Consider the following 26,231-nt stretch of genomic DNA (forward strand, 5'->3'; position numbering starts at 1 on the left):
GTTGACACTTATTTTGGGTTCTATACTATTTCATAACCATGTGATGATTTGGGCATCTTCCTGTTCCCAGTCATCAAACCCTGAAGAGTCAGCAGGTGGTTTATCTTCCTTCACATGCTTCACTTTCGTCTTTGCCTTGAGAAAAACTTCCACTGACTTGGCCCATAGTACATAGTTCTCACCATTAAGTTTATTTGAAGTCATCTGCACACCCAGATAGTCAGAGGGAATCACCACACTAGGTTTCTGATCACTACAACCATCTCCAGTTGTTGACATGATTCTCTTCTAATGCTACTTCTAATCTGAATTCCCGGTAGCCAACCAAGTATTGCTATCAGGAGTTTGATGTTCTAGACACTACAACAGTCCCCAAACACAGTTGATAGGTACACAAACTTTTGTTCTTGTTCTTGTTCACACCACTACTGATTTCACAAAATCATGAATCACACTGACATTAATTCAGCGACTCACTGATTGCATACAAGCCCTCTTAAAGCTGCTCAATAGAGATTGAGCATCACAAGCACCACCGCACAACCATAGCTGTCACACATGGTACAGGTCTGTTTGACCTTTTCAGAGGGCACTACAAGTCCAAAGAAAACAGCAACTACTGCCACTGCAGTAACCTGTCATTCAATTCAGGTCACTTGTGACCAACAAGGGCTTCAAAACAACTACAGACCAACAAAAAAAGGGTCAAACATACCCTTATACCATTCGGCCACTGTAAACACAGCCTGTTCTTGGACATTTTTCCAAGAACCAAGGCAATAAACAACCTAGTTCTCTAGGTTCTAATCAGTCTCGCAGATTTTGAAGGCTTTCAACCCAGAAATACCAACACCACAAAAAAAAGGAGGTAACCAACCTTCGATGGAGAGCTTCAATCGACCATCCACTTCTGAAGTTCTCTTGAAAAAAAAAGTCAGGTTCTGCACAGAGAAAGAAGTACTGGGGTGTTCTCAGACGTAGGTTGAATCTGTGTTCTCCATTCTTCAGCCCAGAAAGAAGAAAAAAATAAGGTCACAAACAGAAAGGGATCAGGTCACGAATCTGTGAGGAGATTTAGAGAGCAACGTCCTGCTCTGATACCATGTTATCTCTGTAGCTACAGTAGTCCGAACCAGGAGATGAAGAGAACAGTCGAACCTAATAGATTAAACCCTATCAATCGACCCTTAATATGGATTAGCCTCTAATTAGTGGTATAAAGACTAAACTGCCCCCACTTAAGTATGGGACTGGAAGTCTCTATTAAGACTGCCACATAAGCACATAACTTAACAAAAATAAATTGACTAATCTACCCTTATTCGGCTAGCTCTAACATAACAATCCTAAAAAAAAGCCATAGTGAAACCGTCAGGTCCAGGAGCTTTAGATCTATCCATTGAAAACACCACTCCTTTTATTTCTTCCAATTCAAAATCCTTTTCCAACTGATTTGCCACCTCTGAGTCCAAACTAGGCCACTCTAACCCATCCACTCTAAGCCTCACATCCCTTTGTCTTTCGTAAACTGTCCTGAAATGATTTGTGAAGACATTAGCAATCTCCTCTTGATCATCCACAACTTTGCCATTGATCTCTAACTTTTCCACAAAATATTTTCTCCTTCCATAAGCGATTGCATGGAAAAATTTAGTAATACCATCCCCTTCCTTAATCCATTGATGTCTTGATTTTTGTCTCCAACACATCTCTTCCCTTAGCACTATCTCTTCCAACTCCTTCTTAAGAGTCCATCTTAAGGTCCTTTCTTCTTCTAAGAGAGAGTTGTGCCCTTTTTCATCCAAAAATTCAATCTGGGAAATGACACTTAATTTCTTCTCCTCCACTCTCCCAAAATGCTCCTTGTTCCACTCTTTAATTTTACCTTTTAGCCTTTGAATTTTCCTGTGAAATTTGACACCCCTCCCAAGGGTACCTACCACTTCTTCACTCCACCACTCTTTAACCTTAAGGGTAAAGTCTGGATGTGTTAACCACATATTTTCAAATCTGAAGGGTTTAGGCCCACTCAAGAAATTCCTAGTTCTAATGCTTATCGGCCAATGATTTGAGGTGACTCCTGGCATAGAGTTGTAACTCCTCTCCAACTACCTCAAGCAAGGCCTTACAAGACTCAAAGGGGGTTAAGGACCTGCTTCTACTCCTATAGACCTAAATCATAAGTTGTCAGCTACTAAAGGTGAACTATTGCCTGATAAGGGAGTGTTCCAGAGACTGGTTGGGAAGTTATTATACCTTTGTATGACTCGGCTAGATATTTCCTATGTAGTTAGTGTAATTAGCCAGTTTATGCATTCTCCCAGAGATACACATTTAGCAGCTGCTGAGAGGATTCTGTGCTACCTAAAAGGGACTCCAGGGAAAGGTATCTTGTTTGCTAAGCATGGTCACATGAAGTTGGAAGCATACACTAATGCTGACTGGGCCAGATGTATTGATGATAGGAGATCCACTTCAGGTTATTGTGCTATGGTAGTAGGGAACATTGTATCATGGAGGAGTAAGAAGCAATCTGTAGTGGCAAGATCCTCAGCTGAAGCGGAGTACAGGGCAATGGCACAATGAGTTTCTAAACTTTTGTGGTTGAGATCACTTTTAGAAGAATTGGGTATAGACTGTGAGAAGCCAATGATGTTATATTGTGACAACCAGGCTGCTATCAACATTGCACATAATCTTGTTCAATATGACAGAACTAAGCACATTAAAGTTGACAGGCATTTTATACGAGAGAGAGTTGCCTCAGGAGAAGTTTCCCTACCATTTGTTGCTTCTGAAGAACAGTTGGCTGATGTTTTGACAAAAGGTGTTCCTAAAGGAAAGCTGGTTCACTATATAAGCAAGTTGGGCATGATTGATATCTATGCTCAGCTTGAGGGGGAGTGTAGAGAGACTGGGCCGAATGGGCCCTAGTCCTTTAGTGTCATTCTTATTAGTTCCTTCTTGTTATGTTTTCTTTTTGGGCCTTTAGCTTTTGTTTTGTTTTTTAAGTGTATTGCTGATGTGGTCGCCTACTTAAGGGCCTTATTGTAAATTATGTAACTTAAGTAAGTTTAATAAAAGATTAGAGTAGGGGGAAGAGGAGATTATCGAACTCCTCCTTTCTTTCTCCTTTCTTCTCCATTTTTCTTTCTTCTTGCTGTCTTCCTCTTCTTCCTTCTTTCTGCTCTAATCTAAATATTTCTGCTAATTTTATTGGTCTGAGTCACATCTGATCCTTGTGTTATTTATATTCCACTATTGCATGGATCTGGAATCAGTTGCATCTGGTTTCATTTTAAATTCATCTACATATGCCCATAGGCCCTAACTTCTACTTCTAAATGGCAAAGCTCAAGTCATCAAATTTAATAGAAGATAATTTCACTCTTATCCGGGCGGCAAGACCATGATGTAGAATAAATTGGATTCATGCAATAACTAAGGTTCTATAGTGCAGTAATCAGAATTTATACCAAAAATAGTTCGTCTTCCTGAGGCATCCAAGTATGGATCTAAATGAGTTGTGCTATCAAATAAAACCTGAACCAAAATCAGCACTTTGTAGGCAGAAAGTATGATTTGGATGGCACTAAATCTTCTTACTTCAAGAGCAAACTGAATACGAACGAGAAGATCAATAGTGGAGACAACATTTATCAAAAAAAAAAAAAAACCAATAGTGGAGACCAGAAATTTGGCCACTGATTTTCAGAAATGATTCAACCGAAAGACTGATTGGAACAGTCAGCTTCTGAAGTTTCTAGAAAATTCTAATATCGCTGTTCTATTTTTCTCTATTGAATGCTCAAAAGAAACTGACCTCAGATAGTACAATTAGGATGATCCAACAATAGCTTCTATTCTTCTATACATGATAACACCCTTGTGTCTTCTCAATAAACAGAGTCCACAGTATATCAGGTCCCTTCTATAAAAGGGCAGCTGAATGCACGATGCTCCCGCCAATGCAGGGCGTGGGGAGGGGCAGATGTATGCAGCCTTTACCCCTGCACATACAGAGAAGCTCAGAAGCTGTTTCCAAGAATCAGGTCCCTTGTAATGTAAATTGTCAAGAATGTGAATGACCCACCCTAAAGATCAAGTATAATGTTAGGGCCAAAATATTTACAATAATGAGATGGCCCTTGACAGGGATAAAAATGTAAAATACAAAAGTTCAGGGACTAGACAGAAAAATAACAATATAGATGCAGAGAGAAGAATAGAAGCACTCAACTATTCTGTTGCTGTTTTACAATTCCGTTGTGGCTATATCAAATTTTTAGTGCATTGTCCTGTTTAAATACCTTTCTTGCCCCCAGCTGAGTCCGCTGCTAGGATAAACGGGCTCTTGAGAACCAACAATTGGTTAATTACTTTTTAATCAGAGAGAAAATCTCATAATGTGGCAAATAATCTCATTGACAATCCTGAGCGAGTATGAAGAAGTGCATAAGAGTATGATAATGAAAAAATCTATGCTGTTTTAGTTTTGTCTAGGCCCATCTTTTTTAAGAAGTTTCTTCTTCTTTGGACATGGAAGAAGCCCTTGGATTTTCATTGTTTCTATACATTAGAACAACTTGATCCTTCTAATTTCCACTTGGTTAAATATTATGTGGCATTCTCATATAATATCAACGAGTTCAGGAATGAGTGGGTGTCCATCATCTTTTGACTCGAGTATAGTGAATGATGATATATAGTTACTTTTTTGTGGATATCAGTAATTACACACACACACACACACCATTTCTGTGAACACAATCATGACACCTGTCCAGCAACTGTGTTTAAAGACCCATATGTGCAAGGCAAGTGGAGGGGCTTAATTTAGTTTGCTCTTTATCTTTTGTTTTCAAAATTACAAGATTCTCTCCCAAAGCCCTAATCAAGGCTTCACGGAGATCCTGTTCTCCCACCAGCCACTGCCCCTTCACCTACTTCTTCCTTGCCATCTCATTATCTCCTCCCCCAGTCTGCAACTGCGATATGCCAACACTATAATTGACACTAAAGTGCCTTCAACTGAATCAAGAGAAAGAAGAGGAAGAGAAGAAGGAAGAAGAAGGAAGAAGAGAGAAGAGGCTGGCGGACTTAATGCCTCAAAAGAACTTGCTTCATGCGAGTGAAGCATTTGTATTTATACTATACTGGCCGTACAACACAAGTGGTACAGAAATTACAAAAATACCCATGCGGGCACTAAATCTGTGTACAGTACATACAATAACATCTAGCAACACTCCCCCTCAAGTTGGAGCATAGATATCAATCATGCCCAACTTGTCACAGAGATCTTGATGTCTGGAATGGTTTAGCCCTTTTGTAAAGATGTCTGCTAGTTGGTCTTCAGAGCTGATATATGGAGTGCATACTTCGCCTGTGATGACTTTTTCTCTGATAAAGTGCTTGTCAACTTCAATGTGCTTTGTTCTATCATGTAGTACCGGGTTAGCAGCAATACTTATAGCTGCCTTGTTATCACAGAGTAGAGTCATGGGTTTGTCCACTGGAAAACCCAACTCACCCAACAGATTCTTTATCCACATACCTTCGGCTACTCCGTGTGCCATTGCACGGTACTCAGCTTCAGCACTGGATTTAGCCACCATTGTTTGCTTCTTACTCCTCCAAGTAACAAGGTTCCCTCCTACAAAGGTGTAGTAACCACTAGTAGACCTTTTGTCACTTTGAGATCCAGCCCAATCCGCATCTGTATAAATTTCAACTCTCAAATGTCCATGCTTCTGGAATAATAAGCCAACACCAGGGAACTTCTTAAGATACCGCAGTATCCTCTCTACTGCTTCAAGATGAGTGGTCCTAGTAGCATGCATGAACTGGCTGAGGACACCAACAACATATGCTATGTCTGGACGGGTCATAGAGAGGTACAACAATCTCCCTACAAGCCTCTGAAATTGCTTCACATCTTTAAGAGGTTCACCTTGGCTATCACTTAACTTATGGTTGGGGTCAATAGGAGAGTCAGCTGGCTTAACCCCAATCTTTCCAGTGTCCTTAAGCAAGTCTAGGACATATTTCCTTTGGGAGATAAAGATACCCTTTCTTGATCGGGCAACCTCAATTCCAAGGAAGTATTTGGCAGGTCGTAGATCTTTCACTTCAAACTGAGTGGCAAGGAAACCCTTCAAACTTTGAATTTCATCCTTCCAGTCACTAGTAACAATTATGTCATCCACATATACTATTAGGGCAGCCATTTTACTTTCTCCCCTTTTCACAAACAATGTGTGATCTGACTGACATTGCTTGTATCCCCTCTGCTGAACTGCAGTACGGAATCTGTTGAACCAAGCTCTTGGTGATTGCTTCAGCCCACGGTTCCATCAGCCCCATGCTTAACAGTGAACACCCATTTACATCCAACTGGATCCTTTCCCTTAGGGAGATCAACAAGTTCCCACGTGGCATTCTTATGAAGAGCATCAATTTCTTCCTTCATGGCATTTATCCATTCTGGTACTAAGAGAGCTTCTGCTACATTCTTGGGAATAGGGATACTGTCAATGGAGGTAAGGAAGGCACGAAATGAAGGTGAGATGTTCTCATAGGAAACAAAGTTGGAAATGGGTGTTTAGTGGTGCACAACCTAACACCTTTCCTGTGGGCAATAGGAAGGTCAAGATCATTAGCAACAGGGAGGTCAGGACCATCATTGGGAGTCAAGTTACCTGAGTGAGTATGATCTTCCCCCGAGGAGTTTGATGGCACTTGAGGTACAACTTCTGGATTCTCCACAGCTCTTGAACTTGGTTGGCCTTTACGACGACGAGAAAAAACACGGAAAGGTGGAGGATCAGGAAGAGAAGGGGGAGAAGGAGAAGGATTAGGAAGAGGAGGAAACTGAACCAGTTTCTCCTCATGCCTACACTCCCCTTGAGGAGAAACAGGAAAGAAGGGCTCATCTTCAAAGAAGGTAACATCCATGGAGACATAGAATATCCGAGAAATAGGATCAAAGCAACGATACCCTTTTTGAGAGAATGAGTAGCCAAGATATATGCATGGGATAGCACGAGAGTCCAATTTCCCCCGGGTGGGAGATAGGTATTGGACAAAGCACCGACAACCAAAAACACGAGGAGGGATAGAAAGAAGAGGGCCCTTAGGGAAGAGAAGCTGATGTGGGGCTTTGTACTCTAACCAACGAGAGGCCATTCGGTTAATGAGGTATGTAGAACAAAGAACAACCTCAAGCCAAAATTGTTTGGGAACATTCATATGAAGTAGTAAACCCCGTGCCACTTCAAGGAGGTGTCGGTTCTTCCGTTCAGCCACACCATTTTGTTGTGGCGTGCGGGCACATGAGCTCCGATGAAGTGAGCCATGTGAAGCAAAGAACTCCGTGAGGTCACTATGAAAAAACTCTTTTGCATTGTCTGACTGAAATATTTGAATCTTGGTCTGAAATTGGGTGAAGATCATCCGCTGAAAATCTTGAATAATTTTTGGTACTTCCTCACGGGTTCGCATTGGGTATACCCAAGTGTATCTAGAATAATCGTCAATGAAAGTAATGAAATACTTGTAGCCACTCTCAGAAGGTAAAGTAATAGGGCCCCACACATCAGAATGCACAATGTGAAAAAGGAAACTTAGATTTACTATTTTTTTGAAGGAAATGAGTTCTACAATGCTTGCTTAACTGACACGTTTGACAAGAGAAATCAGAAACAGACACTGACTTACACAGTTCTGGAAAAACAACTTTCAAGGACTCAAAAGACAAGTGACCCAAGCGACAATGCCACAAATACATTTTACTCTTTCTGAACTGACTCATAGACTCTGTAACATGAAGGCCAGCCGTATTCTCCAGCATACAGAGTCCATCAACCATATGTCCCCTACCAATCGTCCTCCCCGAGGCCAGATCCTGAATCACACAATAGGAAGGAAAAAATGTCACAGAACATGATAGATGGGATCAGGAGAATAGTATGGTTATGTCGTGGCTCTTGATTTCCATGCAACCACAAATAAGGAAGAACTTCATGTGGGCTGAAACTGCAAATGAGGTCTGGGAACAGGCAAAATCCACATATTCTGAACTATGACACTATGCCAAGATCTATCAACTGCAAGCAGCATCATCTACTTGTCAATAGGGGGAGAGAAGTTTATCAGTTTATTACTCTAACTTGACCTCTATTTGGAAGGAGTTGGACCATTACCAGAATATTGATTGGAAGTGTGATGAAGATGCCAAATTGTATACGAAACTCGTCTCACAGCAAAGAGTGTTTGCCTTTTTGCATGGTCTCAATCCTATCTATGAATCCATCAGAGTACAAATTCTTAGTTCTAAGGATCTTCCATCAATTCAGGAGGTCTATGCTCTTGTCCAGTCTGAAGAGAGTAGGAGAAACTTGATGAACAGCACCGGAGGGGATGCAATTGTGTTGGCGGCAAAAGGGGGTGCCTCTACTAGTGGTGGATCTTCTTCCAAGAGAGGGGATCTCCAAAAGAAAACAAAAGATAAGGCGAAATTGTGGTGCACTAACTGTCAGAAGCCCCGACACACCAAAGATACTTATTGGGATCTTCATGGGAAACCAAAATGGGCTCAAGATCTGCCTATGAAGCAAGGCTCAGATGTAATTAAAAGGCCTGGGCAACAAGGTACCAAGAAACACCACATGGCCAATATGGTTACTCGGGAGAATTAGCCCTCCACTTCTACTGTGACTCAAACACCACATGACCAACATTGCTACTCTGGATCTGACCCAAGGGAGGATATTGTAAACTCTTTTCGTGACCATCTGGAGCTTTATGGTAGAACAATTCGCCAGATGGATGCTCCTCCCACAACCTCATTTGCATCCACGTTAGGTAATCCTGCCACAACTTTCCATGTTGCTTCTCACAACCTTGACTCTCTATGGATCATTGATTTTGGAGCGTCAAAACACATGACTGGTATGTCCTCTTACTTTCAAACTTATCACCCTCTTTCCGGAAGAGATAAAGTGAGACTAGCTGATGGATCATACACTTCCATAGCTGGTCAGGGAACTCTCTCTCTTCCTCTCGGCCTTACACTTTCTGATGTTCTTCATGTTCCAAAATTTCTTATGAATTTGTTCTCAGTCAGTAGTGTTACAAATTCCTTAAATTGTTCTGTCAACATTCTTTGATTCTTCCATTTATATAGCCTATTTTCCCCTTGCAGTTATGTATAACTTGATCCCTCTTGACCACTCTAGGTAATTTAACCCATCAAGAGGAACAACAGCCATAGGGAAGGATAGGTCACTGCCCCCACTCATTTCATTAAGCATTGTGGAGATTCCAGATGTGGCTGAATCTTCACTATTCATGATTCCAGGTTTAGGAGTACACAAAACCCACGACACACTGCCTTACAGAGCTGCTACAGTCCACAACTAGGCACTTGCTGATTTTTGGTTTCAAAGAGAATCAAGCACAAACACTGCAGCTGCAGTACTAGTTTGTATGACCTACAGTTTGTAGGAGTCCACAGAACAACATACGAACACTGCACTTGTAGTGTAACCAGGTCTGAATGACCAGGTCACCCGAACAGTGGATAGGCAGTACACTCTTGGACACCATCTTCTCTACAAGCCAGAACCCTTCTTCGTACATCAGGTGATAGTTTTCTACAATCTTCTCAGCTGAGCAACTACAGATACCAGCACCTGGGTTGGAGGATGAAAAAAAACTTCGTAGCAGAACCCTTTTCTACGCTAGGAAGTTGAACAGTCAAGATGATTCTACTCGGCATTGGAGACTAACCGCAGCACTGGAGAATGATTTCTCTTCCTTGCCTTCGAACATCAGGAATATAGTGACCTCAGCTGGTTGTTTTCCAGGCTTGGATGGTTCCGCTCTGATACCATGTTGAGCAAGAGAAAGAAGAGGAAGAGAAGAAGGAAGAAGGAAGAAGAGAGAAGAGGCTGGCGGATTTAATGCCTCAAAAGAACTTGCTTCATGCGAGTGAAGCATTTGTATTTATACTATACTGGTCGTACAACACAAGTGGTACAGAAATTACAAAAATACCCCTACGGGCACTAAATCTGTGTACAGTACATACAATAACATCTGTCAACAAAGTGAAAGTGCCCAAACTCATGGTTACTATATTTGTGTATGCATAAACCATATTACAGGAAAGTGTCTTCACAATGATAAGATTGAAGTGTGCCCGTTCACACACAAAGACCTGGGCTTTGCTACTACATTCATCACCATCATTAAGAAGGAAAAGACTAGATGAGTAAGATGAGTTTTGTGATCACCTTTTTTTTTTTGATCAATAACACCATCTTTGTTAAATTAAAAGAAAAGAGGGAATATGGATACAAAAGGGGAGACAAAATAACTTAGCTCCCCAAAAACAGAAAACAAAGGGAATGCAAAGAAGAAAGATTAAAAACTAGCCCAAAAAACAGACTCCCTATTCACTCCTTGCTTGGCCAACCCATTCGCAAATGAGTTGGCACTCCTCGTCACCCACCTGTACTGAATCTCAATGTCCCTACCCAGCCATAAGAACTGTTTTTTTTCATTGTTAAAGTTCCACAAACCCTTGTCCTCTGTCTTCAACCAACTGACCACCACCTTTGAATCACCTTCCAGGATCAAACGGCTGATATTTAATTCCTTTTCTCTTCGAATTTCTTCAAGCGCTGCAATGATCTCAGCCCTAAGAGAGTCACCTTCTCCAATAGGGCCAGAGAATAAAGCAATAACAATCCCTTCCTCATTCCTGAAGATTCCTCCAATCCCAGAGGGCCCTGGATTCCTTACACTGCTGCCATCAAAATTCAGCTTTATAAAGCCCGAGGGGGGAGGAGACCAAAACGGACAAAGAGTCCTCTTGCATCTAGCAATGGAAGCAATCTCTTTCCAGTTTCTTAGCAAGTCATCCACAGGAAAATCTGAAAACAACTCCATAGATTTTAGCCAGTGGACAACCCTTAAAAGGATTCGATCTAACAATTCTTCCAATGTTCTTTCCTTGTCGGAAAAAATGCATGAGTTTCTTCCCACAAAGACCAGCATACCGCTGCCCTAATACACCTCCACATAGTCTTCCCTCGCTTCCTAGGCCAACTGAAAAAAGGAGGAGAAAACAAACCTTGGACAATCTTCGGAGGATACCAAGAACACCCAAAACGGGAGAAAACCCACTCCCAAACAGTTTTAGCAGCCTTACAAGAGACCATGAGGTGGTAGCCAGATTCCCCATCAGCTTACAAAGAGCACATCTATTAGAAAGTAGACAATAGTTGGGTCTCTTTCTCTGAAGTAAGTCTAAAGTGTTGATTCTTTCCAGGAAAATTTCCCAACAAAAAAAAACAATTCGATGAGGAATAGGCCTGCTCCATATTTCCTTAACTGGAAAGGACAACCCAAAGGGGATAGGAGGCTGAATTAAGGTTTCAAAGAAAGAAGCACAAGAAAAGGTACCAGAGCTAGAAAGGGTCCAAAATCTGGTGTCTTCCTTAGCAAGGTTTAGGAAGACAATCTCAAGGGAGGCTAGCAAAGTTACCAAGCTATCCAAGTTTGTATCCCTAATTGCCCTACACAGGCCAAGGTTCCATCCAAAGCCAGAAGTGGAGGCTAAAGGGACCAAGAAAGAAGATATGGGTTCATTTTTCAAGTCTGATAGAGCATACAAGAAGGGAATTGGTCCTTCAGAGGAGAATCCTCGACCCAAAGTTGTTCCCAGAATTTTATTCGGTTACTAGAGTTTAGACCATACCTGATCCAAGGGGAGAAAACTGGAAGCAGATTGTGAATGGATTTCGAAGGAGAAGCAGCTGAAGCCCTTGCCAAGATTCCAGAATCCCAGCCATTGTCTTCCAGCCCATGAATGCTAGCCACAATCTTAGTCCACAATTTATCCCTTTTCAATGAAAACCTCCACAACCACTTCCCCAGTAGAGCCATATTCCTTTTCTTGAAATTACCAATCCCAAGACCTCCTAGTTTTTTACACCTAGTGACCACCTCCCAACTCACCCTATGATCTCTCTTCTCCTCTCCAGGCTCCCAGAGAAAGTTCCTTGTTATTTTTTCCAAAAGATTTGAAACCTTTGAGGGGATCTTAAACACTGACAGATAGTAGACAGGTAGGTTAGCTAGGGTAGACCTAATGAGAGACTCTCCCACCTAAAGAAAGATAATTTCTCTTCCAGGCCGCCAGCCTCTTCTCAAACCTCTCCACTACCGGAGCCCAAAAGCTAACACTCTTAGGATTATCTCCTAAAGGGAGGCCCAAATATGTCAGGGGCCAGTCCGAAATTGCACAACCTAGCTCACCTGCAAATTCCCTTACGTCCCTTTCGTTCACATTCACTCCCGCCACACAACTCTTATCAAAGTTTACCTTGAGGTTAGATATCTGCTCAAAGAGTTGTATTGCCAACTTTAGATTCCGGATCCAATTGATGTTCCCTCCTTCACAGAAAATGATAGTATCATCTGCAAACTGTAGAAGTGTTAAGGGAACCTCCCTTCGTACTCTCCACCCTCTTATCAAATTCCTCGAGTCTGCTCTATGGTCAATCTCCCAAGCACATCAACAATCAGGGTGAAAAGAAATGGGGAAAGAGGATCTCCTTGTCTTAGACCTCTCAACGCAGGAAAGAAGTCAAGCACAGCCCCATTCACCAGGATAGAATAATGACAAGTCCTAACACAGCCCCAAATCCACTTACACCACCTGTCTCCAAAACCAAAACTCCTGAACACCTCCATCAAGAAAGACCAATCAACCAAGTCATAAGCCTTCTCCAAATCCAATTTGCAAACCACTCCCTTCTTCTTTGACTTCCTAAAGCTCTCCAAGCTCTCATTTGCAATGAGAATCTGATCGGTGATCTGTCTTCCCTCCACAAAAGCACCTTGGTTGGGTGCAATAATAGAGGGGAGCACCTTCTTTATCCTGAGAGACAACACCTTTGCAATGATTTTGTACAAGCTAGTCACCAGACTAATAGGTCTAAAATCCTTTGGTTGAGAAGCATCTTTCTTCTTTGGGACTAAAGCAATGAAAGTTGAGTTCAAGCCTGGGTTTATTACACCCCTCCTGTGGAACTCCTCAAAAGCTGATCTAAGATCATTCTCCAAAAAACTTTGTGATCACCTTTTCGAGTGATGTTATTGCTGCAAGGCATCCTTCTCATTTTCTAATTGTTGACAGATGTTGTTGTATATATGTTTGGTACCACAAGGGTACTTTTGTAATTTCTTCATTCTTTAAGTTGTACGGCCATCCTAGTATAAATAATAACATATTGCACGCCTGCAGGAATTATTTTTGGGCTCTCTGCCCTCTTGCCTCTCCTCTCTCCCTTTCTCTTGTTCAACATGGTATCAAAGCAGGTCGTCCAGGCCTGAAGGGTGATGTCGAGCAGTCTGATTTTTTTCATCTTCCAAAGTCGAGCAGTCTGTTCCTTCATCTTCCAGTTGTGTCCATCTGTTGTTCGGCTTTCAGCAAGTAGAAGTCTGTCTGACTTTTCATCTTCCAGCGTGGAGAAGGTTCTGTTTTATGGAGAAATTTCCATCTGATGCTCGACTGAAACTTTCATGGAGAAGTTTTGTTTTCATCCCCTGATGTTCGATTGAAACTTTCAGAGGCTATCATCTGATGTTCACGAAGGTATTATCTGTTGTTCATCTACTGTTCATCTGCTGTTCGGCTGCCCTGGTATTCGACTGAAGTACCTTTTTTTTGTTACTTAGTTCTCATTGACTATTCGGCTCCCCTGTTGATGGACTGAAGTAACCTTTTTTACTTTGCTCTCATTTGACTGTTCGGCTGCCTTGAAGTTGGATCTGTACCAGGTCTGCCGATTAGGTGTGTGGTGAACTTCACCTTTCTCCTTCCATTCTGTTGTGGGGTCGTATGATCCCTGTAAAACCGTAGGTCATAAGGACCTGTTTATGTGTTGCAACAACAGTGTTTGTTTTTGGATCCCTATGAAACCGTAGGTCATAAGGACCTGTTTGTGTGCTGCAACAACAGTCTTTTTTTTTTGAGGCAGTGCTCCTCCTTTGGGTGTTGTTTTTAAATCTGAAATCATGAGTGGTGAAGATTCTGCCACATCTGGAGTTTCCTCAATACTGAATGGAATGAGTGGGGGTGGTGACCTATCCTTTCCCATGGCTGTTGTCCCTCTTGATGGTTTAAATTACCTAGAGTGGTCAAGAGGGATCAAGTTGTACATCACTGCAAGGGGGAAGATAGGCTATATTAATGGGAGAATTAAAGAACCACACTCTGGGAGTGCTGAATATAATAGATGGAATCAGGAGAACAGCATGGTTATGTCTTGGCTCTTAGTCTCCATGCAACCTCAAATAAGGAAGAATTGCATGTGGGCTGAAACAGCATATGAGATTTGGGAACAAGCAAAATCTACATATTTAGAACTGCGACACTATGCCAAGATCTATCAACTACAGGCAGAATCGTCTACTTGTAAACAGGGGGAGAGGTGTTTATCGGTATATTACTCTGACTTGACTTCTGTCTGGAAGGAGTTGGACCATTACCAGAATGTGAATTGGAAGTGTGACGAGGATGCAAAACTGTACAAGAAACTTGTCTCCCAGCAGAGAGTGTTTGCTTTCTTACATGGTTTGAACCCTATATATGAATCTATCAGAGTCCAGATTCTCAGTTCTAAGGATCTTCCATCAGTTCAAGAAGTTTATGCTCTTGTACAATCTGAAGAGAGCAGAAGGAATTTGATGAACAGCCCTGATGGAGATGCAGTTGTGTTGGCAGCAAAAGGGGGTGTCTCTACTAGTGTGGGAAATTCTTCCAGGAAAGGAGATCTCCAGAAAAAAATAGAGGATAAAGACAAATTGTGATGTACTCATTGCCAGAAACCCCGACACACCAAAGATACATGCTGGTATCTTCATGGGAAACCAAAATGGGCTCAAGATCTGAATAAGAAGCAAGGTTCAGATGTGAATAAAAGGGTCAGGACAGCAAGGCCCAAAGAAATACATTATGGCCAACATGGCTACTCGGGAGAATCAGCCCTCCATCCATATTGTGACTCAGACACATCTCTCTGGATCTGACCCAAGGGAGGATATTATGAATTCCTTCCGTGACCATTTAGAGCTCTATGGTAGAGCAATTCGTCAGATGGATGCTCCTCCCTCAACCTCATTTGCATCTACGTCAGGTAACTCTGCCACAACTTTCCATGTTGCTTCTCACACCCTTGGCTCTCCATGGATCATTGATTCTGGAGCGTCAAAACACATGACTGGTACGTCCTCTTACTTTCAAATCTATCACCTTCTTTCTGGAAGAGACAAGGTGAGACTAGCTGATGGATCATACACTTCCATAGCTGGTCAAGGAACCATCTCTCTTCCCCTTGGCCTTACCCTCTCTGATGTCCTACATGTTCCAAAATTTTCCATTAATTTGTTCTCTGTTAGTAGTGTTACTAATTCCTTAAACTGCTCAGTGACCATTTTCCCTTCTCATTGTGTGATTCAGGATCTGGCCTCGGGGAGGACGATTGGTAGGGAACGTATGGTTGATGGACTTTACATGCTGGAGAATAAGGCTGGTCTTCATTTTACAGAGTCTATGAGTCAGTCCTGTAAGAGTCAAGTTTATTTATGGCATTGTCGCCTTGGTCATTTGTCTTTTGAGTCTTTAAAAGTTGTGTTTCCAGAACTGTTTAAGTCAATGTCCGTTTCAGATTTCTCTTGTCAAACGTGTCAGTTAAGTAAACATTGTAGAACTCATTTTCTTCAAAAAAATAGTAAATCTGAATTTCCTTTTCACATTGTTCATTCTGATGTATGGGGCCTTGTTACTTTACCATCTGAGAGTGGTTACAAGTATTTTATTACCCTCATTGATGATTATTCTAGATATACTTGGGTATATCCTATGCGAACAAGGGAGGAAGTACCAAAAATTATCCAAGATTTTCAGCAGATGGTCTTCACTCAATTTCAGACTGAAATCCAAATTTTTCAGTCAGACAATGCGTAAGAGTTTTTTCATAGTGATCTCACGGAGTTCTTTTCTTCGCGTGGTTCACTTCACCGTAGCTCTTGTGCCCGAACACCGCAACAAAATGGTGTGGCTGAACGGAAGAACCGACATCTCCTTGAAGTGACTCGGGGTTTACTACTCCATATGAATGTCCCCAAACGTTTTTGGCTTGAGGTTGTTCTTTGCTCTACCTACCTCATTAACCGTATGCCCTCTCGTTGGTTAGAGTACAAAGCCCCACATCAGCTTCTCTTTCCTAAGGCCCCCCTTCTTCCCATTCCTCCTTGTGTATTTGGTTGTCGGTGCTTTGTCCAAAATTTGTCTCCCACTCGTGGGAAATTGGATTCTCGTGCTATTCCTTGCATATTCCTTGGGTACTCCTTCACTCAAAAGGGATACCGTTGTTTTGATCATGTTTCTCGGAAATTCTATGTCTCCATGGATGTTTCTTTCTTTGAGGATGGGCCTTTCTTTCTTGTTTCTCCTCAGGGGGAATATAGGCATGAGGAGAAACTGGTTCAGCTCCCTCCTCTTTCTGATCCTCCTCCCTTTCGTGTCTTCTTCCGTCGTCGCAAAGGCCAACCAAATTCAAGAGCTATGGAGAATCTAGAAGTTGTACCTCCAGTGCCATCAAACTCCTCGGGGGAGGATCATATCCACTCAGGTAACTTGTCTCCCAATGATGTTCCTGATTCTATTGAAATTGATACCTCTGCTGCTAATGACCTTGACCTCCCTATTGCTCACAGGAAAGGTGTTAGATTGTGCACCACTAAACACCCCATTTCCACCTTTGTTTCCTATGAGAACATTTCACCATCTTTTTCGTGCTTTTCTTACCTCTATTGACAGTGTCCCTATCCCCAAGAATGTGGCAGAAGCTCTTTCAGTACCTGAATGGACAGATGCCATGAAGGAAGAAATTAATGCCCTTCATAAAAATGGCACATGGGAACTTGTAGATCTTCCCAAGGGAAAGGATCCAGTTGGATGTAAATGGGTGTTCACTGTCAAACATAGGGCTGATGGAACGGTGGAGAGGTATAAAGCTCGCTTAGTGGCAAAGGGGTTTACTCAAGTGTACGGAGTTGATTATGCGGAAACTTTTGCTCCTGTTGCCAAGATGAACTTCATTAGAGTTCTATTCTCTCTTGTTGCTAATCTAGATTGGGATCTACATCAGCTTGATATCAGGAATGCATTGTTGAATGGTGATCTTGAAGATGAAGTTTACATGATACAACCTCCTGGTTTCCAAGCTCAAGGCAATGAATAGAAGGTGTGCAAGTTGAAGAAGTCTTTATACGGGTTGAAACAATCACCAAGAGCTTGGTTCAGCAAATTCCATGTTGCGGTTTAGCAGAAAGGATACAAGCAATGTCAATCAGATCACACACTGTTTGTGAAAATAGGAGAAGGTAAAATGGCTGCTTTAATAGTATATGTTGATGATATAATTGTTACTGGTGACTGGAAGGATGAAATCTAGAGGTTGAAGAGTTTCCTTGCCACTCAGTTTGAAGTGAAGGATCTAGGGCCTCCCAGATACTTCCTTGGAATTGAAGTTGCCCGCTCAAAAAGGGGTATCTTCATTTCCCAAAGGAAATATGTCCTAGATTTACTTCAGGACACTGGAAAGATGGGAGTGAAGCCAGTTGACTCTCCCATTGATCCCAACCATAAATTAGGTGATAGCCAAGGTGAACCTCTCAAGGATGTGAAACAGTTTCAGAGACTTGTAGGGAGATTGTTATATCTGTCTATGACCCGCCCAGACATTGCTTATGCTGTTGGTGTCCTTAGCCAATTCATGCATGCACCTAGGTCCACTCATCTTGAAGCAGCAGAAAGAATCCTCCGATATCTAAAAAGGTTTCCTGGTGCTGGCTTGTTATTTCAAAGACACGGGCATTTGAAAGTTGAAGTGTATACAGATGCAGATTGGGCTGGATCTCAAAATGACAGAAAGTCTACTAGTGGATATTGCACCTTTATAGGAGGGAACCTTGTTACTTGGAGAAGTAAAAAGCAAAATGTGGTGGCTAGATCCAGTGCTGAAGTTGAATGTCATGCAATGGTTCACGGAGCAGCTGAAAGTATGTGGATAAAGAATTTGTTGGGTGAGTTGGGTTTCCCAGTGGACAAGCCTATGACTCTATTATGTGATAACAAAGCAGCCATAAACATTGCTGCTAACCCAGTGCTACATGATAGAACAAAACACATCAAAGTTGACAAGCATTTTATCAGAGAGAAAGTCATCACAGGCGAAGTGTGTACTCCCTATGTCAGCTCTGAGAACCAACTTGCAGACATCTTTACAAAAGGACTACACCACTCAAGACATCATGATCTTTGTGACAAGTTGGGCATGATTGATATCTATGCTCCAACTTGAGGGGGAGTGTTGACAGATGTTGTTGTATATATGTTTGGTACTGCAAGGGTACTTTTGTAATTTCTTCATTCTTTAAGTTGTACGGCCATCCTAGTATAAATAATAACATACTGCACGCCTGCAGGAATTCTTTTTGGGCTCTCAGTCCTCTCGCCTCTCCTCTCTCCCTTTCTCTTGTTCAACACTAATCAATATCTTCAAAAGTCTGCTCAAAAAGCCATTCTGAGGCACTTTTGTTCTAAAACAATGGTCATGGGAATTTGAATTCCTTGCAGAAACAACAAATCTTGAGCCATATCCTTGAGTATCGTAGTTCTTTCAATGCACAACAGAAGTAGACCATGTTTTGGTCCTTTTCTCAAAATTTATCCTCTGTACTTTTCCCTATAGGTGCTACACATTGATAGAAGCATGTTCTCTATGTTCTTCATTCTCTTCTGGGAATCCCCCTCAACTGCCTCCACAAGTGCCAGGATCCCCATTCAGGTACTGGCAATCTCATCAATTGCAGCCTCTGGTGATGAAGTGATGTTTCAAGTAACTGCAACACTTTCTCGGCCAACTTGGGTGCCTTATCAGAGCTAGCTATATGAGCTGGACAATGGGAAACACTACACCAGGTGAAGCAACTGAGAGGTTGTGGACTGTATCAATGCATCAAGGTTGGCTTGTATGCTACTATACCTAGGGCTGCAGATTGGGTTGTCTGACTTGAAGAACTTCAATTACATTGAGGTTGGGTTAGGGTGGTTCAGGCCAATTGAAAACTTGAGAAATTCCCAATCCAACCCAAGTTGCACCCTAATTATACCTTCCTATAATAATGACTTTCTTGCTGTGCCTGTTGAGGCTCTCAACTAGAAGCTGAACAGCACCAGTCGCACCACAATCACCTATTTGTTCTTGTTGCATATACATATATATTCAACATTGAAAATAAAAAAGTAAGGTGCTTTTGGCTTGCACATATAGGTCTTTAAACATGGTTGCCAGACATATGTCTCACAATGATTGTGTACAGCAACTGTGTAGCAGATCAAGACCGCAGTTTACAGCTCTTGAGCTTTACTTTATTGTTCTGTATAAAACATAATTTAGGGTCTAAAGTTTGAAAAGAAAGCATGTCTGACCTTTGTAAAATCTTGAACTCCTTCCACCCTTGACATGCTACAACTGATTGTTAAGAGTGTTGTAGTCTAGACTTGTGATATCTTCTGTTTCTATTTTTTTTTATTATTTTTATGTTTTCCTTTGCATTCTGTATGTTTACATTGTTTGTGCTCATATGACTCCATTTTAATTTTTCCAGTCAAAACCACCTGAATCTGATTCTGTTGAACAATGTGCCTTTATTTTTCAATGTTCGTGATGGCCCCTACATGCCAACATTGCGACTTCTTCATCAATGTAATTTATTCCTTTGGCTAACCTCTTATTTATAAATAGTATGTTATATATTAAACATTCTTTAAGCTTTAATTACTGAATTGCTGTTTTTGTTCTGAAATCTACACTGGGATGATAAGTTCATACGTGAGCAGTAGTAGCTTGATTCTCATGTTTCTAGATAGGAAAAACTCATAGATTCCATTTTGGATGTCTTAAACGGTTGAAGTTGGACACACACAATATAGGATCTGGTGATTTTCCCTGGAATACTATATTAGCAAGGCTTTAATTGTAACAATTGGATGTTAGAAGCTATGAAGAGGCTTTTGGTTAATGACCAAGGAAGTTGATATTGAGAAATAGTTCATATTTGCCACTTTCTTGATCTTATGCTCTCTTTGTTTTTCAGATCCTGATATAATGAAAAGGTTACAAGTGGATAGGGGTGCAATTAAATTTGTCCTTGCTGGTGCAAACATAATGTGTCCTGGCCTTACATCTCCTGGTGGTGCCTTGGATGATGATGTTCTGCAGGAAACTCCTGTGGTACAAGCTTTTGCATTTTTTCCATTTATTACAATTGAATAATGATAAGTTCATGTGTTTATTAGGCCAGACTTGTATATGGATTCCCTCACCATTTTTTGGAGTGTAGAGTTGTTTTGTTGTAGTTACCTTAGCTACTTCATTTCTGTTCAGGAAGTTTTTGAAGGAAACTGAAACTTATATTTCCCAGTTTTGTTGATTTCTAGAATCATAAATATTTTTTCTTCAGGCTATTATGGCTGAAGGGAAAAAGCATGCTCTTGCCATTGGTTTTACAAAAATGTCAGCAAAAGACATGTAAGTTCTCTTTACTTTGGTTGTGACTGGTTTCCTATCCTTTTAGGAAGTATTATTGCATATTTTTTCGGTAATAATCTTTTTTGGTAAGAGGAATATTTCATTAATCATCAATGCACAACAAGAACACAGACAACCAGATAAAAAGACTCAGACCTCAATACAGCCTACTTGACACTACTTAAAACAGCAGTAGCACAAACAATCATTCCTCAAACATACGAATCCAATAATCAAACTGGGGGAAAAATAAAACACTTCCAATCAGCAACTAAACCTTTTAGTCCAACTCTTTAATTGACAAGATAATAAGTTCCTTTGTTCATTCTTTTCTTACACTTCTTTGTTCCAACCCTCCAGTTTTGTTTTCAGTTCTTGTAACTCCTTGCAAAATTTGTAACCCTTCCGTCTAGCCACATGTTCACAAATTTAAAGGGAGATTGTCTTGTGGCAGAACTCTTTGAGGAACTAAGATGGAGCAATGATATAATATTGGTCTAGGTAGAGCTATGCATAGGAGGCCTGTCCAGTGGTCTTCCCAGTCCTCACAAAGGAGAAGTATATCTAGTTTAGAGCAAATAGGATCCACTTGAACGTTTGACCATATGACCATATGAAACTTCCTATTTTTTGGCTAGCTCCTTCAAACCACAAAGTATTTGTGAGATAATTTGTCTTCTTTTTATTGCAGAAGAACCATCAACAAAGGAATTGGTGTGGACAACATGCATTATCTCAATGATGGTCTTTGGAAGGTAACTCCATGGCAAATACCTATTACATATACATTAGTGTATGAGCATTTGTCAAGTCTCATTTGGTTACTCTTTAGAATGTCTTACACAATATCTTGTAGTGGAAATTCAATTTAGCTTGATAGGTTACAATAGCCACTTGCAAATACATATACATTTAAGTTATTTTCTTTCATAATCAACAAAATTTGATGGTTATCAATAAAAAATATATGTATAATATTTAAGAATGTGAACTTCCATTTTTTTTGGTAGAAATTTGAGCTTCCATTAGCTGCTTTGCTTCTTTGAATTGCAAGCTGAGGGTGTTATCTGTAGGGATGGAAAATTTACCCATTTCCCCAATCCCTGCAGGGAGCCACCCTGAATGGGGCGGGGATGGGGAGAGTACACCCCGCCCCGTGGGGATCTGCGCTTATATATCTATCTATGTATACACATATTTTTTAAAAAAATATGATTGGATATGTTTGAATATATTTGGATCTTTTTTAATAGGATTGTAAATTTTAACTATTTTAATTTTAATTTTAATTTTTTAAATGAAATAAAAAAAAATAAACCAAAATGATTAACATCTTAAAAAAATCACGGGGAGTGGGGATCCCCATGGGGATGGGGATAACCTTGTCCCCGCTAGCGAGGACAGGGACGGGAATAGGGATTTTCATGGGGATGGGGATGGGGAGTGGCTCCCCGTTGCCATTCCTAAGTGTATGCTGTTAGAAAGGAAAACAAAAAAGTATACCATATATCAGTATGGGAAGATGTGATTGTAATCTTAAGTGCATAAAAAGGATCACTACCCAATGGTGGTATTAATCCTAGCTATCTAGGATTTGGGGAGGGCTGGACTGGAAATGGACCTAACCTTCTGCATTTTCTTGCATAAAAATGATCAATCTCAGTTTTAATCCTATGTTCTCAATTTTGTCAGCCCAAGATTTTACTGTAGCACGAAGCAATGTTTGGTTTATCACTATGTCTACCATATATGTATTACAATTATTATTGTTGTTGTTAGGACAAATGATAGTGTAAAGGACTCCTTACCTTATTCTTATTATTAAAAAAATCATTATTAGCATCATTATGATCATCCATACCTTCTTTTGTCACATCACAAATGAAACAGTACTAATAGTTTAAACCTTCTCATCTTTGTAAAAGTAAATTCCTGTCTGTTGTCTACCTTGGTTGAGAAATTAATGATCATAAGTTCAGTCATGTTCAGTCATGTCCAGTCATGTCTGAGACTCTGAGTAGGTATACCTCTCTCAACCCACTTCAAGATTTTATGGGATCAATTTGTTGGAGTTCATATAGGATCATGGTCTAATAAGGATATGTCGCATGAGAAGGAATCTTTCACTAATATATTGGTGTCAGATGGGACATATGACAATACAAGGTTGGGTTTGGTGTTTTAGGATCACAGTCTAACTTATCTTTCCTTTTTTATCAGAATTTGATCAGATGTTAGAACATTTCCCGACTTCCCACTTTTGTGAGGTTCTCATTGAATTCTCCACCCTTTGTTTATCAGTAAAAGTGCTTTTATTAATAAAGAGATATGAACATTAGTACAGAGATTGAGTAGCCTCGGTTACCCCATTTTCCTTTAAGAATCCATCTAAGATTTGTTTTACATCCTTACAACTGAGCCCAGAAACAGTGTTCCCTATTAGCCCTTTGTTTCGCTAGCTGGTCCGCAAATCCATTTGCTTCTCTTGGAGTCCACTGGTATGATATCTGCATATCCTTTGTAATATGATTAAGTTTCTTGATCTTGTTTCTGAATACCCAAGGAGTCTTCCCATTTTGCTTTAGCCAACTGATAACTACTTTGGAGTCACCTTCTACAGCCAACTTCCTGATCCCTATCTCCATGGCTTTTTGTATTCCGAAGACCACTGCCTTTAGTTCAGCTGTAATGGAGTCTCCCCAACCAATAGGGCCCAAGTACAGCCCCACTACTGTCCCCCTGTCATCTCTTATAACCCCACCAGTTCCAGCCATACCCGGGTTGCCATAGCTGCTCCCATCAAAGTTTAATTTAAGGAGTCCTGATTCAGGAGGAACCCAACTTCTTACTTCCTTCTTTTTTGCAGATGACAAGGATGCTACAGTCTACCAATTCCTGATTATATCATCCATAGTAAAGTCTGAAAAAAAGTCCATAGATTTCACCCATGAACTTACTTTAATCATAATCCCTTCTATCAGTAGATCCTTACACCTTTTCTTCCCTTAAAAAATTCTGTGTGTGCATCTCCATAGAGTTCTTCCTCTTCTTTTTGGCCATCTGAATGTGGAGGCATCAAACGGTCCCCCCAGGCTCACCGGGGTATCCCACCTGCATCCAATTGAATTCTCCACCCTTCATATGCTATAAATGGTTTCAGCATTGCCCAAATAAATTTTAGTTACATATACAAAAAAATGGAACGATAAGTTGAAATTATCATGAAGGAATTAGAAGCTTAGATGTATAAATTGCCATTTGTCATTTTGCAGATGGAGCGACTGGAGTAAAAGTGCATTGGCCACTGATAAAAAATGCATTAATGGCTACTTCTCCACTGTTAAGAATCAGGTGTCTTTGTATTAGATATACTTGATTACTACACGCTTGTGGTGTTGTCTTGTTAAGCAAGTATCCAGATATTTTGTCACACAGAATAGAGATGTTGAAACACCCACGTTGATTTTTGACCATCTTTTTATGGTAGAAAAATAGAAAAAGGTGAAGATATTTGAATGGGTTTCTCTTTGTACAGTTCGTTCTTTGCTTCAATATTAGTGGTACAGTTAAATTTTCTTTGAGGTCCTTTTAATTCTGTATACATTTGAAAGAGCTTTATTAGTATAATTTCATCTTCAAAATGAGCTTTCATTGATTTCCTATACAAAGGTTGTGTATTTTGAATGCTGTGGCTGGCTGAACTATATTTTTAGCTCTTCACCTAGCTTGCTGAATGGATGGGTTCAATTTGGTTGAAGTAGATTGTGACCAGTCAACAAATAGGAAAACTAACCATGTACAGACTTCATATTGCAATAACTTCATCTCATGTTTCTGAAATACTACCAAATCCATCTTCCTATTGAGGGAAGTTGCTACATGATGCAGTAATGGGAGTTGGCAGCCTGTATTTCCCTTGAGAATCAGCCATATGTCCAAAAAAGCCATGTCCTATTCTGCAGCCAAACCCCGATGATTAAAAGTATTGATTATTGGATATGAGAAGAGTTTATAATGGTGAGTTAATATTCTTTTTTGATAGTGCATTTTCAAATAAAGGTAAACTGTTTGACATCTAGCTCTTGTCTAATGCATGTGGGGTTGGGTGGGGAACCATGGACAGTCCTACGAGGTCTTTTTAATGTTCAAAATTGTGGCCTGGCTAATATAATAAATATGGTAAAATAAATGAGTAAAATTAGAGAATTAAGATTAATCACACCCAAATGGGATATCAACTGGATCAACCTAACCGTGCAGGGAACTGGGAATCCATACTGTCCCAACAAAGTAGTGGGCGTAATTTCTCCATTGAATAAGCACCCTACTGAATAAGCATATCTAGTTTTGATCAGGTTGTGAATAGGTCCTAGGGTAGCACATGGCTATGCTTTCCTATGAGAAAACATGGCTTAACAGTAAGTTTGGTAAGCCAGAATGTTCATAAAACACAATGATTACTTTTGTGATATCTGCTTATGAATCAAGTTTGTCTGGGTTTCTGATGTTTTCAACAAGCATTTTATTAGGCTATTAGGTGCAAGTTTCTCCACGGGCTAGTATTTGCCTAACCTTTTTTATTGTTTTATCCATGCAAACTGCAGCAATGTGTAGTCTTGGTCAATGCTTTGTTGGACAGATCTGTTGTTCGGCTGGACAGGTTTTAGAGGATTCAGTCCTGTCTAGTCAATGCTTTCTGTTAGACTATTTTCCCGAAAACCATTAGTGGCTCGTAACTGTCATAGCACTGAAGGACAAGAGGCTTAGATATGTAGATGCACCGAGGCTACAACCCCATCCGCCTACCTTACAGAGTTCCAGTACAGGTGCACAGGAGGAGATTTGTATTTTGCTCGAGTTCAAGTGAACAATCGTTTTTAGGTACTTTTTCCAGGTTGCACAGGTTGAAAAATCTCAGTATTCTTATAATAATTTGCAAGGAAGAAGGGGGAAGTCAGAAAACTACTAGGTATATAGAATCACTTTCATGAACTGCCTGGCATCTTGGTCAAGTTTCCTGCACATGCAACATCCCATGCTACCCCTTCTTGTGGGCATGTTACTAATCAAGAAGAGACACAGAAGCTCCTCTAGTAAAGCTAGATCTTCACAACCTAGCACCATAGTGGTTGGTCCTATCACCCATAGTTGCTTGATGCTCCATTAAACCAACTAGGTGGCTACGACCAAATCCTTGCTGTCTCTATCTTGCTGTTGTTAGATTCTTCTAACTGGGGTGTCAACGTCTCTAGTCTCTACTGGGGATAACCCAGTGCACAATGGGATCTGAATTCTGAAGTTCTGAACTTGACGGTGAACAATTGTACATAATACGAGTAACACTAAATAGTAAATACTATTGAGTGTAACATACAACTAAATCTGTTGAGGCAGTGAGGAACTTCTTAAAATATAAATTGCCTTGTCGATACATGCTTTGGTAGTGTTTCGGTTCTCATCTTCTACTTGGGACTTTATCATTATTTGAATTTTGGTAAGTACGTTTGGTTGCAAAATACTTTTTCATTTGGTGAAGTGAGTTGTCATTGTAATTTA

At 40.6% G+C, this 26,231-nt stretch overlaps 1 protein-coding gene across 2 annotated transcripts in view; it reads left to right on the forward strand.

Moving 5' to 3' along the window:
* Positions 1-24,256, forward strand: part of LOC104598905 (uncharacterized) — a 64,930-nt gene extending 40,674 nt beyond the window's left edge. For both annotated transcript variants that reach the window (XM_010261194.3, XM_010261196.3), the window contains exons 4-8: positions 19,753-19,850; positions 20,242-20,378; positions 20,608-20,675; positions 21,367-21,430; positions 23,948-24,256. In XM_010261194.3, the coding sequence (XP_010259496.1) occupies positions 19,753-19,850; positions 20,242-20,378; positions 20,608-20,675; positions 21,367-21,430; positions 23,948-23,965 (385 nt within the window). In that variant the 3' untranslated portion in view covers positions 23,966-24,256. The remainder of the gene's footprint in view (positions 1-19,752; positions 19,851-20,241; positions 20,379-20,607; positions 20,676-21,366; positions 21,431-23,947) is intronic.
* The last annotated feature ends 1,975 nt before the right edge of the window (positions 24,257-26,231 follow it).

This window comes from Nelumbo nucifera, chromosome 3 (genome assembly GCF_055504915.1).
Source record: "Nelumbo nucifera cultivar China Antique chromosome 3, China Antique-T2T, whole genome shotgun sequence".
Lineage (NCBI taxonomy): Eukaryota > Viridiplantae > Streptophyta > Magnoliopsida > Proteales > Nelumbonaceae > Nelumbo > Nelumbo nucifera.